At 38.9% G+C, this 18,775-nt stretch overlaps 1 protein-coding gene across 4 annotated transcripts in view; it reads left to right on the plus strand.

Moving 5' to 3' along the window:
• LOC121398348 overlaps positions 1-8,991 on the plus strand; it is a 53,748-nt gene extending 44,757 nt beyond the window's left edge. For all 4 annotated transcript variants that reach the window (XM_041577532.1, XM_041577530.1, XM_041577533.1 and 1 more), the window contains 3 exons: positions 5,090-5,112; positions 5,819-5,854; positions 7,636-8,991. In XM_041577532.1, the coding sequence (XP_041433466.1) occupies positions 5,090-5,112; positions 5,819-5,854; positions 7,636-7,920 (344 nt within the window). In that variant the 3' untranslated portion in view covers positions 7,921-8,991. The remainder of the gene's footprint in view (positions 1-5,089; positions 5,113-5,818; positions 5,855-7,635) is intronic.
• Positions 8,992-18,775: the final 9,784 nt, after the last annotated feature.

The following is an 18,775-nucleotide window of genomic DNA, read 5'->3' on the forward strand; positions in this document are numbered from 1 at the left end:
ATACCAAAAAAACAAAATATTAACAAACATAAACTATGTATTCACATTCCCAATGGATAAAAAAAAACATTCATATGAGTCCATATAAAAAGTAGTTGTCCATTTTAACCTTTCCTTAAAAATGTTGTAAACAATATCTATTTCCTTGTTTCGGTATAATTACATGTGAAGGGAAACTTTATTAATATGTGTAATTAATTAATTCCTAGATTTAATTTTACTTTGCACAGCAGATATATTAGACATGGAATCAAACAGTTCTCCTATTTTTGCAAATAGTTGTGAGAATATAGATTATCCTTAAATATCATGTTTGTAAGAAGCAAACAAAGTTAATTGTTTTCTCTGATGAAAGCACTTTTCTGTTATCTTGAGGTCTTCTTGTTTTCCATAATGTTTATAAGAATGGAGTCCAAACTAATTCAGAACAGTATCATAAAAAAAAAAAACATATGTCCCACCGTTCTCATGAGCTTTAATTATCAAAGGTCAACTATGTGACCTCATGTCATTTGATCCCAAAACCCATCTGTTCAAGACATTCTTAAAACCAAAGTTATCCAACTAATAAATCAGATATCGGTTATTAAAGCAAATAACTGTACAAAGTCAAAATAAGTGTATTCCATTTTGTAGACCACCTTAAACATCAGTCACAGTTAAATGTACCCTCAAGAACACTTAAATGATATCCATGTATGATATAGGAGTTGTATGTTCAAATAAAATGCTATTCCCAGCATTTGCCCCATGCTTTAATAAATCCTGTCTGCATTAAAGTTGACCGTTGTTCAAATAACACAACTTAAAAATATACCTCAAGGATGACATTTCTATAAAACTATCTTTCTAGATACATTTCGTACTTAAATGATCTAATCCCTTGCTGAACTACTCATCTCTGCAGGAAACCACTTCAAGGTTTTGACTACTATGATATTATTACTACAGTAGTATGGTACTATAGGTTAGATTTCTGACAATTTCAGAACAAAGGCTCATGGACATTACTTTTTCCCTGTTATGAATAAAAAAACAATTCTGAGCTTGAATTCATATATCACAACAATAACCAACCAAACCTAAACTTATATATTTACAGTTCATAATCTTTATAGTTATTATTAATAATATAATGGATCCATATTCATCATTTCCATGGTTATTAAACATATACATCTTACAATATATCTTTGACAGTTTCAAATATTTTATCACATGACTGGCCAGGTCATATAATAATCCAAACTATCAAAGGTTTATAAGATGTATATAGAGTACTCTTTAAATTTTTTCCCTTAGCCTAATCATATCAATACGTACGTTATCATGTATGTTTAAAAAAAATTGCCAATTCATTGACCTGCGCAGGATTTCCGTATGTGCACCTAAAAAAATAAAAGTTATGCATAGTGTAGTCAACTAAGACCAAATTAGTTGATATTAGAGTTTATTACATTACTACCATGCAAACATGCTCATGTTAGTCTTTACATTTTCCAATGTAAAAATAATTTTCACACCAATCTACATATCATGCATGCTTTCCCCCATTATGTACTACAAGAAAGCTTCTCCTTTATATCCTCTTTATCCATGATGCTTTAATGTGGAAAAGGAATCCAGATTCTACAATAATCATAACAAGTTAGAGCACATTTCATTTAACAAACAAAAAGTTACTGGTCTCAAAATTCTTTAGTCCTTCATGAAATGTATCTTTCCAACATTTACATATCCTGTTACAAATAACTCAGGGTCTAAGCTTTAGCCTTTACTTTCTTGTGAATCCCACTATCAAATGCTTTTGTTCCAATGCTTCCTGCCTCACACTTAAATTTGTTATATTTTTATGTGAAAACATGTGAAACATACAAATCCCATTATATACTAAGATGTATTTAATCTTTTAGCTCTGTACTTATTCAGCAAAGGTAAGTGAAATAATTGCATCATTTGCAAATATACCAAAAAATCACTGTAATTAGTGTCCCTAAATTTATTAGCAATTTACATGGAAATATAATGCAGTATTTAGGAAATAAGATTTGTCTATCTGCCCCCCTTTTATACTGTAGACATATGTTCATTACATAAACACCATGTTCTGGTTGAACAGTTATGTAAATCACTCAGTGGTGTAACCTGAGTATTACTAGTATGCTCTTTAGAGCCAAATCTTACAATTTAGAATATTCAATGTATAAATTTATAATTTGGGAAAAACCAAGTCAACATCTAAACATTTGTGAATCTGATTTGATTATAAAACATCAACATCAGTCCCACTTGAAGTTCTATGGATATTACTATTTAAAATATTTAGATCAGTGGAAGCAAAATATCCTCTTTGTTCTGGTTAAAAAAAACCATAACTTGACACCCAAGGATGGGGGTGGGTAGATTGGAATCCAGACAGGAAAACAGTGCTGGTGCCACAATGCACCAAATTGATTTGAAACTTACAAAAAATCATTCTCAACTTGCTCACTGGATTTCCTTTAAATCTTCCCAGTCTTTCTTATAACCAATACAACATTTGGTTATAAATTATAAAAAGTTACCTTCTAATGTTTAGGCTATATACAAAATATAGCTCTACAGAACCCATACTGCATATAGATACAGTTTAAGCTAGACAATAAATCATGATACAATATTGATATTTATAATTCCACTGACAAAATAGCTATTTAATAATCTTAAACTGGCATTTGTCTAAAGAGCGAGTTGGGAGTAGAAGATATTCTACAGTATAAAACAGTTAATACATATTAAACTTCACTTTTCCTGCTATACAGTAAAACACATTACGATCATTACTGCATATTTCCATGTAAATATTACTTTCTTAAAAATTGTATCCAATCATATTTATTTACTCACACTTTCTCCAACCTTTAAAGAATAAGTACTAACATTTCTCTAGCCCTATTCAGTAATTATTCCTTGTTTTCATTAACAAAGAGTAACTCCTTTTGTCTTCAGCCCTAGGTCTTTTGTAAGGACAGACTGGTCTGTCTATGGGACATTGGGAGTGGCCATTCTGTGCATCTAGTTGCTTTGCCTGAACTTCCTCATTTATCAGCCCGGAATTTTTATCAGTATGATATATTTTCCGTTTTAAACGTTTCATTCTATAGCCCCTTTTTTCATAATGCCCAAAACGATGACAGAAATTACAAGTAGAATATTTATAATTCTGTGTTTTGGCTTTACGTAACTGGCATATTTCCCTGATCACATGTTTGTTTGAGGGGTCTGAGCTCTGCAGTACAAGATGTCTCCTATACTTATCAATGTAAGTGGCTGCCTCTGTAAGAGTGTTAAACATTGAAGCACGGACAACAGCTCCTGTATCTAGGTATTGAAAGTTCTTTACAAAAACTCTCACCATTTCTTCAGGAACTTGATCTTCACCAATACCCATAACCAGCCTGTACGCTTGCTCAAATATACCCATAAACACAAAGGGGTCATCGTCTATGGAGGTCTTCAGATCATTAAGCAGTGCAGTGTTAAAAAACTCTTCTCCATTAATTATATAATTAAGTAGCAAAAGCCTCTCCCTTCTAGAGCCATATATTAGATTCCCGTCTATATCAATCCCTGGCTCAGTCACTGGTATTGATAACCTATTGGAAATCTGTATTGGCACCCAAAGTTTAAACACTTTGTTTTTTTGTTCCTCACTTAAATCATATTTCTCTATATGAGATTCAAATAGATCAGAAATCATGAGGACATTTAACTTGGGGTTGAAATGTGGAATCTCTTTCACAATTTTAAATAACTGTTTATTAATTTTTAATTGCAGTTTTGCCCTGTCATAGTCTTATTCTGAATTATTGAGATCCGGAACCAACATGGATCTCTGTTCCTTTGTAATAACCGAAACCTGGTTATTCCTTTGCAAAACTGACTCTATTTCTGACAGTCTAAGTTCATGCTTAGAAATTTCCTTAGCCAGACAATCATTGCTAACTCTGTCACATTCTACTTCTCTCTTATCTGGAGTAATAATCTTTCCTGCATCATTTTCCTTCCTCTCTGAGCACATTAAAGTATTAAACGTTTTCACTAATAGCATTACATTCTGGATTTTATGTTTCAATCTGGAAAATGAAATATCTTTTCTGTCTACCAACACATTAGCATTCATACATTGAGTATACAGATCTGACCATATCTCTGCATCAGACATAACACTATGAGGGATATCAAACTTGAATTTGCTCTTATTAGCCAAATTATCAAGAAAATCCATACTCACCGGAAAGCAGAATCTTTCTCACTCCGTCCGCAATTATGTCAATGCCTGTAATACTTACACAAAATACTTCTAGGTTCTTTTACTCATATAGACATCTGGAAGCTTTAGTTCAGCTACACCCTCCTGTCCCCCTTTTGAAGCTGACAGAATGTGTATATGTGTAGTGTCCAGGTCTATAATCTGACTAGGCTCGCCATCTGTTAGAAACTATTGTCTTATTAATAATTTGTATAAGTTCTATGGTCGATAAACACAACTCACCAAGGTGATATTTAAATATATTTAATGTGTAGAAAATGTGTTACAGAAAATACATACAAATTAACAGATACCTAGCCAGTCAAATGCTCTATTGACAGCTTACCAAAATAATATGTATGTATCAATATGTTGTATAAAGGTTTTGTGTATGTCTGTATTATGTGAGAGTCAGTGTGTGTCTGTGTGTGTGTCTGTGTCCAGTGTGAGAGCGAACTTCTCTTTGTTCAGGAATTTATTCAAAATCTGTGAGATACACCTCCCCCAGCCTACCCATAAGACATTCCATACGTTTCCTGTAACCTAATCCATTTGATTTAGGGAATAAATAGAGTATGGGAACCAATGTGTGAAGGATGTGTGAATGACAAGTCATGAGTGCACAAATGAAACATATTCAAACTTAATCAATACTGGAATATAACCATTTTTCCAATACCCAATATTTAACACTATGTTACTATGTAGATTATATTTCTTCTGTTATTTATGTTTCTTCTGCTATTTACACTGTTATTTAACCATGAAATAATCTGAACTGTTTCTTATTTTGGCCAGTTCCCATTGGAAACCCCATGTTGGTAAGTTTGCTTCTCATTTCCTACTTTGCTTCCCGTTATCCATTAGACTGACATGGGTTTATAGGTTCTGTTATATGGACTGGGCTGTGACATGAATCCTAGCGAATCTGGAAAATACGAGAAGAGAAATAAAAATTCAGATGGACAAGGGGCTTAACTACAGGGGAAGCAGACCCTGCGGCTGCTGGGGGGCCCGGGAGGTATAGGGGGCACAATGATACCCTAATTAATGAGCAATTTCAACATATATTGGTAAAACAGGACAAGCTCTGGATATGTTTAAGGGCCCTAAAATGAATTTGCTGTGGGCCCAATTACATCTAGTTACGCCGTTGGATGGACGGGGATCACTGGTGTTACTGGGGAATAAGGGGGCAGGCTGCATAATAGCAGTTGGGTCAAAAGTGGGGGGTGGAAAAACATGATTCGACGGTACATCCCAGAGTATTTTTGGGATTTTTTATATTTAAGTGATATAACCTTAATAGATCCTGCCCCAGAGACCCCCTTAAATGTATCTCTTGGACACAAGCTCATAGATAGAAATAGAGAGAGGGCATGACTGGGGGCAATAGGTGAATCCATTATACACCCACCCTGGGATGCCACAGTGGGGATGCCAATTTTACAGGTGGAAAAGGCTGTGTATTTACCCTTTAAATCGACTTTAAATATAACTTTCAGTTTGTTTTTCTTTTCCTTAAAGGAAAGATCCAGTCGCAGCATCACTGGCTTCTTAAAGGTAATTGGTGTATCAGGTGCCTTCTCTTTATTAACCCTTGATTCTCTTCCTCCACATTATTTCTACTCTGGTCCAGTGTCACATAACGAAGAATAAAATCACATAATTATCTCTATATGTAAGTGTAACACCCCCTGGTGCAACGGTTGTACCTTCTTACCAACATCCAATGCAGATCCTGAGGCCCCTTTGCTAAGTTAAAGGTACTGGGAAGTTCTTTTCCTGGCAGCACCTCCACCTAATGGGATCCGGGAATACACCTGCGGGTGGTCCCTGCAGTTTCACCTCCCTCCCTTGTTCCATTGGCCTCCAGCACCTCATGGCACAATCTGTCATCCAAGAGTTCCATGGTTGTGGCCCTCAAACATTTCATGACAAGCGTTACAGAAAAAAGGAAAGCAAGATGTCTACTCTGCTTTCCTTCTTTTCTTGAAATTCTCACTCCTTCCACCTTTCATCATTTAACTTTTCTTCTATTTCATTGCTTATTCTACCCCCATATTCACTCCCCATTAATTCTACCCTTTTAGTTCTATCTAACTCTCATCCTTTTCAACCTACGCTTGGTCCATGGTGTTGTCAGCTCATTGTAATATAAGAAAAACGGCTAATTGCATCACTAACTTGTTCTACAATAAGAGTAGTGTGGGTCCTGTATACTAATCAGATTATATAATGAGAGCTTCTGGTACGACCACCATAGGGTTGCCACCTGTCCGGATTTCACCAGGACAGTTCGGTTTTTGGAAGGGCTGCCCAGAAAATTAGGAAAACAGGACAGGCCAATCTCTGATCGCCATGTCATCAATCACACCCCTGACATCACACACCCCATCTCCCCACATCACCCACCCATGACATCATCGGCCCTCCCCCAACATCATCGGCCTGCCCCCTTCCCATTTTTGCTCACAAAAAAAGGTGGCAACCCTAGAAAACCATAATATACAGTGAAATGCAGTGTATACTAGAAAAACTAATACATTATACACTGAGCACAGTAACTACACAACTCATGAAGAAAGATTCTGATGTGCTTGGTCGCTGGTGTGGAGCCCAATGAGCAAAGGCCCGATTGAACCCAAACCATCCAATCCGCCTAAGGCCAACCCTGCTATGGGGGCATTGTGGGATGGCCTAATGGTTGGGTTAACAATAACAGGTGATATTAGGGAAAATGCTCTGTCTGCATGCCCCAATCCTGTTATTCATGGAGTCCCAGGTTCAATACATGCATCAGGTACTTTGGGGATTTCTCTATGTCCGCTCCCTATGCGAACAGAGAAAGCTGCAGAACTTATCATTGGTATTTGAAGCTGTGGGAAACATATAATAGAGATTTCATTCCCTTTCGGTGTTGGAAAACCCAAATAGTTCAATTTCCAGTGGGAAACAGAATCAGTTATGCCCTATGGAAACACTACCCCTAAATACACAGATGCATGTCAGTCTCTGCTCTATACAATATCTCTTACATGCACATGAGCAAACCTGAATGTCATGGAAACACACGCCAACGTGACTTCCTGGGCATTAGCTGTGTTAGTTGTCATATAAGGATCCTTCATAGAAACTGTTGCATATTCATGTTCTAGCTCCATGATGTCTTGTACCTCAGTGGAAGGGCCAAGTTGTTGAGAAGAAGACACATCATAGAAGATATAAGTTCTCTCAGTAGATACTTCATGCCATAAACAAACACTCATACAATACAAATGCCATAAAAGTGATGTTTTGGTACATGCCCACCATCTCTTACACATTTCCTCCCTGTCTTCCAGAACCATAGAATACTGATATTGGGGCTTATGGTTATACTTGTGATTGTGGTCATAGTTACCAGTTGTAATAGATACACAGAGCACCAGATGACTACTGCAGGATACCCTACTACAAGCAACATGTCCCCCACCTGGCATCCACCAACCATCTCATCAAGCCCGCCTAATAACACCCTTCATCCAACCACCTTATCTTCTGTAGATACCACATCCAAGCTTGGCAATGGCACCCAGCAGTCTCCAACTTCAACCTTCCATACCAGAAATATCAGCCTCAGTCCATGAAGAGTTTTCATTACAGGAAACATGACAACATGGCCTGGAACTAATTCATTAATTTACAAAAAAAAGTTTCAAATTAAGTGATTTGTCAATTTTGATGCTGAATGCATGGCAGTTTGCGAGTAAATGTAGCTTTTGCCCTGGCCTGTTGCTTGAGTTGAAGATCTCTTGCTTCCCCTACTGTAAGCCAGCCACCAAATGATTCTAATGTTGGCCAATGTGTCAGTCAGGGTCGGTCTGGGGGGCCCATCGGGGGTGCTGCCTCAGGGCCCCCCTCTGGCCCGCATCCCCGCCAACGTGCCGCCCCCCATCACGATGCACAATGGCGGGCACAGCAGAAAAAAAGTGCAGGGTGCGGAACCAGTCCAACCCTGGTGTCAGTCATAGACTTAGACTTGCTCCCCAACCCATATTAAGTTTCTTCTTGACTTTTGTAGTTCAGACCATTTCCAGAGGCCTTTGTCTGTACCTCAAGGGTGGACTTTTGCTCTTCCCTTTATGAGGAATCTTCTGTCTGTTCTAGATGAACTAGAATACTGGGGGGAGATTATATTTATACACGTCTGAAGGTCCTCAGACCTCATTCAACAAATCACACAATAGGTTGTTTCTAATTTCCTGGGGTGTAACCTAGGAAAGAGGACTCATCTCTCTTCTTTAGAGAGGCACCATAGGGTCACTTGGATGAGATATTCCATTAGCTGGCAGCATTATGGGGAGCCACATACCAACCTCATACAAAATGGGTCTCCAACTGAAGGGAATTCAGCCATATTGGATAGCCTTATAATGAAGAAAAGAGTGTATTAATTTGATCAAAAATGCATGGATGTGTGATGGTCCTCTCGTCACCATTACCAGAAATATAGGACCTGTGTGGCCTTCACTCATTGCAGAAGTTTGTGTGAAAAGAAAGGACAATCTGCTTCGGTTTGGTCTGGTCTTTCAGAAGTTGGCACGTTGCATTGGTGGTGAATGACTTGTACTCACCTGTATAGCAAAAAAAATATATAAATATAAAAAAAAATGGCACTGTACAGAATAGCTCATACATAGTAAAGTTGGAGTACTTCACTTCTTGTGTGTGCAGAATGTTTCTTTTTTTTATTTATATGGCACGGACCTGTTGCACAGCACTTCATAATTGTCCCTGCACCAGCAGAGCTCCCACTCTAAGGTAACTATCAAATGCATTAATTTAAATAGCATTATGTGTGTGGGAGGAAACTGACATGCCCAGGAGATAATGAGATCCATATAAACAAACCCTTCTCTAGCTGAAGCTTCAGGCTTTGTTATTCTTTTAAATAATGTCTGAGCTGCTAATTGCTATTTTATAAATGGTATAGGGGTGCTTGACAGTAAGGCAGGTGTCCTGATTGTCACAACACTTCATTGGGAAGCCCCTATATCTGTCTGAGAAACTCCACCAGAAGCCAATGTCATCTGCATGGGAAAGAGTTGGGCAATTAGCCTAAGGGGCAGGACAGTAGCCAGACAAGTCACACAGTGCAGATATGGATAGTCATGAAGTGATTGCTTATTCATGGGGTACCTCCCAACTCCTATCACTCCAAGCTGAAATGTTAAAGGGATACTGTCATAGAAAAACATGTTTTTTCCAAACCACATCAGTTAATAATAGTGCTGCTCCAGCAGAATTCTGCACTGAAATCCATTTCTCAATAGAGCAAACAGAATTTTTTATATTCAATTATGAAATCTGACATTTCCCAGCTGCCCCCAGTCATGTGACTTGTGCCTGCACTTTAGGATGGAATTACTTTCTGGCAAGCTGTTATTTCTCCTACTTAATGTAACTGAATCAGTCTCAGTGGGACTTTTACTTTTAAGGCTTTTACTATTAAGTTCTGTTCTTAGATCTACCAGGCAGCTGTTATCTTTTGTTAGGGAGCTGTTATCTGGTTACCTTCCCATTGTTCTGTTGTTAGGCTGCTGAGGGAGGGGGTTATATCACTCCAACTTAGTAGTACAGCAGTAAAGAGTGATTGGAGTTTAGCAGAGCACAAGTCACACGACTAGAGGCAGCTGGGAAATTGACAATATGTCTAGCCCCATGTCAGATTTCAAAATTGAATATAACAAAATCTGTTTGCTTTTTTGAAAAATGGATTTCAGTGCAGAATTCTGCTGGAGCAGCACTATTTACTGATTCATTTTGAAAAAAACATGTTTTTCCATGACAGTATCCCTTTAATGTAACTGGATTTGCTGAGTTTAGACAAGAGTGATGTAGAAAATCCAAAGCCTCCATTCAATAGAGAAACAGTTATGGGACCTGCTATCCAGAATTTTCGGTACATGGGGTTTTCTGGAAAATGGATCTTTCTGTAATTTGGATCTCCATACTTTGTCTACCAAAGAAATCATATAAACTTTAAATAAACCCAATAGGCTGGTTTTGCTTCCAATAAGGATTAATTATATCTTAGTTGGGATCAAGTACAAGCAACTGTTTTATTATTACAGAGGAAAAGGAAATCTTTAGAAATTTGAATTATTCGCTTACAATGGAGTCTATGGGAGACAGCCGTTCCGTAATCTGGAGCTTTCTGGGTAACGGGTTTCCGGATAACGGATCCCATTCACATCACCCATGGTTGTATGTTATACAGCAACAATATAAATAAGGGATATCCAGCCTACAAACTTTAACCTTTACAACTTCTAGAATCCTATTTTATACACCTTGAATCCCGGGCAGAAAAGACCAATAGTAGGAGAACAAAAATGGCCCATTGTGTCTGTTCCTTTATATTTTGTCTTGTGGACTTGGGCTATTGAGAATTAGACCTTCTCTGCCCTACTCAACTCTCTCTACAGCTGATTGACCTTGCTCTATGTTGTAAGCCCTTCCTAGCAAAGTCCTTGAACTGTACTTGTTGCCCAGAATGCTACTTAAGAAGGAAGACCCTCAACCACATCTGAGATCTTTTCTTTAGCACTAAATTCCTTCCTTTAACTCTCACTCCAGAACTGACCTGCATATATATATAAATAAGCCCAGATATTCATCATTCAGGAGACACATTTCCATTCATTTCTTCATCTTCTACCACTGCAGCTTTCTAGCTGGATCGGAGCTATGTTTCAAGTCTTGGAGGACATCAAGTGTTTGTGTAGGAAGGAAAAACACTTACCTGTATATTAAGAAGAGTGGCATCATCACTGGATGTTAGGGGAGATATACAGAGAAGACATACCTATATGAGTTAGAGATACAGATGCATGACATCTTACCCATGGGATCTGTGAATCTATAAGACACAGCAGGATATCCTGCTCATTATAATAAAGCCAACAGATAACTCACACAGATGACAATTTGCTGATTCGAGTCATTTGAAACACTTAAAGGGTTTGTTCACCACCAAGTTAGCTTTTAGTAGGATGTAAGAGTGATGAATTGGTTTTCATTTGTAATTATTTGTTTTTTTTTTTAGGTTTTTTTTTTTTTGCTTTTTATTCAGCAGCTCTCCAGTGTTCACCGATCTGGTTGCTAGGTAGGGTTGCCACGTTTTGGCCCGGTTGAATCCAGGAAGGGGCGGGACCTAGGCACAATTGGGGGTGGAGCTGTGATGCTGTAGGGGACGGGTCATGACATCGGAGTGGGGTTATGACGTGGCGACCGATTGGCCGATCAATGCGTCGGTCGTAGGGAATCCTGCCTGGTTTTCCTAATTTGGGAATCCGGGCAGGCAGTTTTGACTCTAAAAACCGGACAGGTGGAAACCCTATTGCTTGGGTCCAAACTACCCTTATTATATGTGAGCAATAGTAACAGGCTGCTATAGAAAACAAGAGTTTATAACAGTCCATACAACATACAAAAGATGGGAAACTTTGCATATGATACATATGATGGGTAACCCAATAAAAACACATTTTGCATCAGTCCTTTCCTCATTGGAGCTCACAATCTAAGGTCCCTCACCAAGAGCCAATGAACTCACTAAAGTGTTTTTGGCTGTGGGAGAAAATACAAAAAAGCCCAAACCTCATTCAGATTGTGTTCCAAATGATCCCGGCTCTGTAAGACACCAAAACTGTCAATTGTGTGCCCATTATTACCCTCTCAGTGGTACACGATGAACAATAAATTAAAAAGAAATGTGCAAAGTCTACTTACATTTTATGAATATTCATGCAGAATTGTGTTTATTTGAGCGGGAGTAGCCATGATTGTTCTGATGAACTCATCCAAATATCCACAAATGATTAAACTAAGCACCCCCACTCTGATACTTGGTCCTCACCAAGAAAAGTCCTGCCAACCTTTCATTATTATGCTTTCATTTTATTATAATGCTAAAAAGCACCAACATATTCTGCAGTGCGGAACAATAAAAGGATGAACATTCAGATTACACATAATGACTGGCAGATACAGGAGATAAAGAAGGCCCTGCCCAGCAGAGCTTACAGTCTAAAGAAGAAAGGGGTATGAGCACAAGGTGCAGGCTGTAAGCAGTTATTTAAATCCAGTACAATTTCAATTCTGCCTGATTCAGGGACTGAATAAACAAATAGTGTCTCTTCCCTGTAAGTTTTAATTTACTGAGCCAAATCTGGAGTTGATAAGGTGATATCCGCACTTGTATTTCTGTAGAATGATGCATTTCAGTCTGAAGCATTGCAGCCAACTGGTGGCGTGTTCACTGGTTGCACATGAAGGTGTTACAGCATTCGGCTGTGCCCTTGCCTAGAGTCTTGACCTTGAGTATTAAGCTGTCACACAGAGTATCAGTTGCACAGCCCTTATAGACAACTGTAGAGAAGAAATAATGATCAGCACAGCATATATTTCTAAAATTTGGTGGCACTTGTAATCTCTGGTTTTTCACTGCACTTCCATAAGGAATGCAAATCTGGCATCTCACCTAGAAAGAGTCTCCAAAATTAGTCACACACAGTTGGCAGCCAGATGGAGGAATATTAATCTCCCGAGGAACGAGGCCTTCATCTTGAAAAGGGGCCCTTTGGTTCTCTATCTACAAGCTATGGGAAGGAGCTGGATTGATTGCAATAGGCTATGTACTGTACTTAGCACAAAAGAGATACGACTGAGATGGATATTGTCTTACCAGCCAAACCCATAACAATCGCAGAAGAAGAAGAACTGAGATGGATAGTGATGGGTGAATTCCTGTGTTTCGCCGCCGGCTAATAAATTCTCAAAACTACCACGAAAATTTGCTGGCATCCAATAACGGACGCCGGCATCCAAAACGAGACGCCGGCGTCCAAAACTAACCACTGGCGGTGTTTCGCAAATTTTTCGCCGTTTTCGTCGAATCGAAATGAGACAAATTTGCCCATCACTAGAGATGGATGTTGTCCTACCAGCCAAACCCATAACAGGTGCAAAAGATACAACAGAGATGGATGTTGTCCTACCAGCCAAACCCATAACAGGTGCAAAAGATACAACAGAGATGGATGTTGTCCTACCAGCCAAACCCATAACAGGTGCAAAAGATACAACAGAGATGGATGTTGTCCTACCAGCCAAACCCATAACAGGTGCAAAAGATACAACAGAGATGAAAGTTGTCCTACCAGCCAAACCCATAACAGGCACAGAAGATACAACAGAGATGGATATTGTCCTACCAGCCAAACCCATAACAGGTACAGAAGATACAACAGAGATGGATGTTGTCCTACCAGCTAAACCCATGACAGGTGCAAAAGATACAACAGAGATGGATGTTGTCCTACCAGCCAAACCCATAACAGGTACAGAAGATACAACAGAGATGGATGTTGTCCTACCAGCTAAACCCATGACAGGTGCAAAAGATACAACAGAGATGGATGTTGTCCTACCAGCCAAACCCATAACAGGTACAGAAGATACAACAGAGATGGATGTTGTCCTACCAGCTAAACCCATGACAGGTACAGAAGATACAGTAGAGATGGACATTGTCCTACCAGTCAAACCCATGACAGGTACAGAAGATACAACAAAATGGATTTATGTAACTTACCTTTCCTGAACTTATATGTGTAGCACTGGGTTTTACCTTCGGAACAGGTTGCAGGCTTGCTCCATAATCCATTATAATCAAGATAACAATGCAGGGCACTGTCTGAATGAGAAAGGATGTGAAGATGAAGTGAATGCTGAAGCACCTGGTATATAAGGCACCACTTATCAAGTGCAGCATGTGCTATATGTCTCATTTTGGCAGCACTGTATTTATAAGGGGCAACTGGGCAGTGTCGGGTCAGTGGGCCAGGCGCCACTAGGCAGCGTGTGAGCAAAAAGACGAGCATGCGTGAACGCATGCACGAGAAAACACGCATGCACTCGAAGGGCAAGCACGAGAATAGAACGTGTTCACTTTGCTCCTTGTGCCGGATTAAAAACTCAATGCAAGGTGTGGAGACAGTACATATACTGGTGCTCTCTAGCATCTACCACACACGTTAAATGCCTGATTACATTCCAATTACCCATACAATTTAGATGGATATAAAAAGGATCTATATATATATATATATATATATATATATATAGTAATAAGGATCTATAAATTACATATATGATGAAAAATGCCAGCCTGAATATAATATAATATATAAAGGAATATAGCACCCCAAAACAAGTCGAGAGTTTATTCTCAGTGGCAGTTTTCCTGGTCTTCTATACAATCTAACAAACAATGTCTCATCCTTTTCATGGAGAACAGTTGGATATGACCAGACATCGTAATGTTTTATCTATAACTTCAACTACGAATGTTGGGTTCAAGAACTGTCACCTAATGACTGGGTGACGAAATAAAAATCAAACTCAGTTCTAGGGGCCAAACCTTGAATAATGTAATGAACTTACTGCAGGTCACAGTGAGGAGGAGGAGGAAGATGAAGGTGATGCTGAGACGCATTGTGTGCTACTGGGTCCCACAGGGTTACAGTCAGGCACCGGCAACTGTTACACAAACACAATAATGAATTACCTTGAGTTTAGGGGATGAGCCAAGAGGCAGGAGGGAAAAGCTGGAACATTTAATTAAATTGAGAAAATAGAGGAAACAAAGAAAACTGGAGGAAATCAACTGTACATTTGTGAGAGAGCTCCCCCCTTGCCCACCTATTCTCCAAGCCAAGTGTTGGAGATGAGACTTAACTATAGAGTGTGTGATAGATATTCCTTGTAGTGACTGATGTCTGGTACAGCCCTGCATGTAGTACAGTATCTCTGGAGGAGAGGAATGACTTACCTGTTTGATATGTGGGAGAAATAACAAAGGATCTTGTCTGTCTGTGGGATTTTTGTACCACTTATATTTATCCTGCTATAAACATCCTATTATAAGCAGGATAGAATCACATTGCAGTCGGCACAACATCAGCTGCTTCCATTCGCACAAGGGCTGTTAGTAAAGTGCAGAAATAAAGTACATATTACACCCACTACTGGGCCTCTAAGGGCTCTTATATACACATACACCAACGGAAGTACCTGCTGCTCTGCACATAATATACAACATAACTGCCTAATTATCAACCAGAACAGGGGTAGTCTAGTGACCTACAGATACAGTTTTAGGTGAGTAGCCCAATCTTTTGCCTTCCTGGAGTCAGTGTGTTTTGTTTTGTTATGATTAGAGTGGCAGTCAGTCAGCCTGTGCCACTCGGTTTGTTTTGAACTGCAATTTGACTATTTATATACAGAATACAACTGTATAATGTAAATAGCATTATTCTGTAAATACGTTTTTATTGCAAATGTGTATATATATGAATATTTATTTGGTATGCTATTTTATTAGCCTTTTTGCATGAAAAATTTCCTCTGTACTAAGCACAATTCAGCAGGAACACCCCTAAATTTGCTCAAACTCTGTACAGAGAGATCCCATAAAACTATGGCAGCATAGGTATTCCCTGTACTAAGCACAATTCAGCAGGAACAGTCCCTAAGTTTGCTCATAGTCTGTACAGAGAGATCCCATAAAACTATGGCAGCATAGGTATTCCCTGTACTAAGCACAATTCAGCGGGAACAGCCAATAAGTTTGCTCATAGTCTGTACCGAGAGATCCCATAAAACTATGGCAGCATAAGTATTCCCTGTACTAAGCACAATTCAGCAGGAACAGTCCCTAAGTTTGCTCATAGTCTGTACAGAGAGATCCCATAAAACTATGGCAGCATAGGTATTCCCTGTACTAAGCACAATTCAGCGGGAACAGCCAATAAGTTTGCTCATAGTCTGTACCGAGAGATCCCATAAAACTATGGCAGCATAAGTATTCCCTGTACTAAGCACAATTCAGCAGGAACAGCCCCCTAAGTTTGCTCATAGTCTGTACAGAGAGATCCCATAAAGGTATGGCGGCATAGGTATTCCTCTGTACTAAGCACAATTCAGCAGGAACAGCCAATAAGTTTGCTCATAGTCTGTACAGAGAGATCCCATAAAACTATGGCAGCATAGGTATTCCCTGTACTAAACACTAAATACCAGATCACATTAGGGGCCTGAACAGACCTGCCAAGAGATGCAGCCCGATGCCGTCCTCATCCCTTGGGGATTTTCCAACAAAACCATTTGATGTCCGTATACCACTCAGTGGTGTCATATTTTTATGGTCCTATACCCAGGCCATCAAAGCCATTCAATTGGGGTGCCATATTTAATATGATCCTATAACCATGTCAACAAAACCATTTGATATCCATATATATCAGTTGGTGGTGCCATTTTTTTTATTGTCTTATAACCAGACCAACAAAGTCATTTGATATTCATATATCAGTTCTGGGTTCCATATTTTTCTAGTCCTATAACCAGGTCAATATACTGCAGGCCAATAAGTCATTAGACAATATCAGTCCTGTTGGACCATGTATGTGCAGCAGAACCTCTAGGAATACCAAAGGAAGAACAGTGTTGCCTGTAAGCCTTGTACTCAAAGGAATTATATTAATAAAGGACATTTTCACACACACGGTCTTCTAAAAGTGGGGCCAGTGCCATATGCAGCAAGGTAATAATAAATATTTGTACAGGTATGAGACCTGTTATCCAGAATGGTCGGGACCTGGGTTTTTCCAGATAATGGATCTTTCTATAATTTGGATCTTCATACCGAGAGTCTACTAGAAAATCATGTAAATATTAAACCCAATAGGCTGGTTTTGCCTCCACCCAATAAGGATTAATTATCTCTTAGTTGGGATCAAGTACACACTACTGTTTTATTATTACAGAGAAAAAGGAAGTACTTGCTAAATATTTGAATTCTTAAAATTATTAATTGAATCTATGGAAGACGGCCTTTTCTTACAATGGGTTTCCGGATAACGGATCCCATACCTGGACCTGGACATACAACTGGCTGAAGGATAGATTGCATAGAGTACACATAGATTGAACACTTAGATTTGGGCTAAATCTGTACAGTTTTGGACCGCCCACATGCTACATACTTCCCAAGAGGTCCACATAGACAACCTTAGCGATTGCTGCCATATATCTAAGATAGTGGAAATGACACATAAACATCACAGTCATCATAAACAAAATATTCCATCTACATTTTGTTGAAAATATTCCACAATTCAGACCTTGTGAAAAACACTATTCTAATTATAACCTTAAGAGACTCTTTTGTGCGCCTTATTTTTTTTCTGTACAATTTAGGGAAAGTATCAATAGTTGTACATAAGCAACAGCTGCGTTTTATGAAAGGTTTACGTCCTCTTTAAAGGAGAAGAAAAGCTACCAAGACAGTTTATTGCCAATAGATTAGCCACAACAGTGCAAGTTAGAACACCATTTTTATTCTTTAGAATGCTTTACCATACCTGAATAAACAGCTCTAGAAGCTCTTTGTTTTTTTAGAATAGCAGCTGCCATATTAGCTTTGTGTAACATCACTGAGTCTCTCCCTGCTCACTCATGGCTCTGGGCTCAGAGCAGACTCAGAGGAGGGAGAGAGAGAGAGAGAGAGAGAGAGAGAGAGGAGCAAACTGAGCATGCTCAAGCCCTAGCCCTGGAGGTTTAAGCTGAAAACAGGAAGTCTGATACAGAAGCCCATGAGTACACAATAGAAGGAAAAAAAATGTGGTTTCTTTTGACAGAGGACTCAGAGCAGCATTACTTTAGTGTATTTATATAGACCTTTCTGATAAAGCTTACTTAGTTTTAACCATTCCTTCTCCTTTCAGGCCATATCCGCAGTTATCTTGTTGGAAAGCACCGTGGGCATGTATCATGATATTATCCTCTTTTAACTTTTCTTAGATTTTGTTACAGAAAATGAACAGGTTCTACACAGCCAATCAGCTTTAGCCATGTCTGCACTCCTGCCTTGCGCACTCATGTGGGCAGTAGTTATAAATGATGGTAGGCTTCTTCAACTCAATGTATATGGCTACATTAGGATGGGCGACCCACTGAGAACATATTTTGCATCTGTCCCTTACTCAGTGGAGCTCACAATCTATAGTTCCTATTACAGTCATGCACTCGCATATAGGGCAATTTTACCAGGATTTACCAATGAACTGATCAATATATTTCTGGCTGGAGGAAAAAAGCCTATTCTGATTCTCTGTTTTGTTTAGAATCAAACCCAAGACCCCTGGTCTGTAAGATCCCAACACTATTGTTTCCCAGAATATTACACTCTCAGTGATTTGTGATACAATTAACTCTCTCTATTCAAAAGAAAAGTTTTAATGAAGTTCTCTAGGCATAATTGTGTTTATTTTAGTTGGAGCAGCCATGATTGTTGCGATGGAGTCATCCAACATCCACAAATGATTGAACTAAGCGCTGGTGAAGTCTTCACCAAGAAAAGTCCTGCCAACAATG

This window comes from Xenopus laevis, chromosome 9_10L, assembly GCF_017654675.1.
Source record: "Xenopus laevis strain J_2021 chromosome 9_10L, Xenopus_laevis_v10.1, whole genome shotgun sequence".
Taxonomy (NCBI): domain Eukaryota; kingdom Metazoa; phylum Chordata; class Amphibia; order Anura; family Pipidae; genus Xenopus; species Xenopus laevis.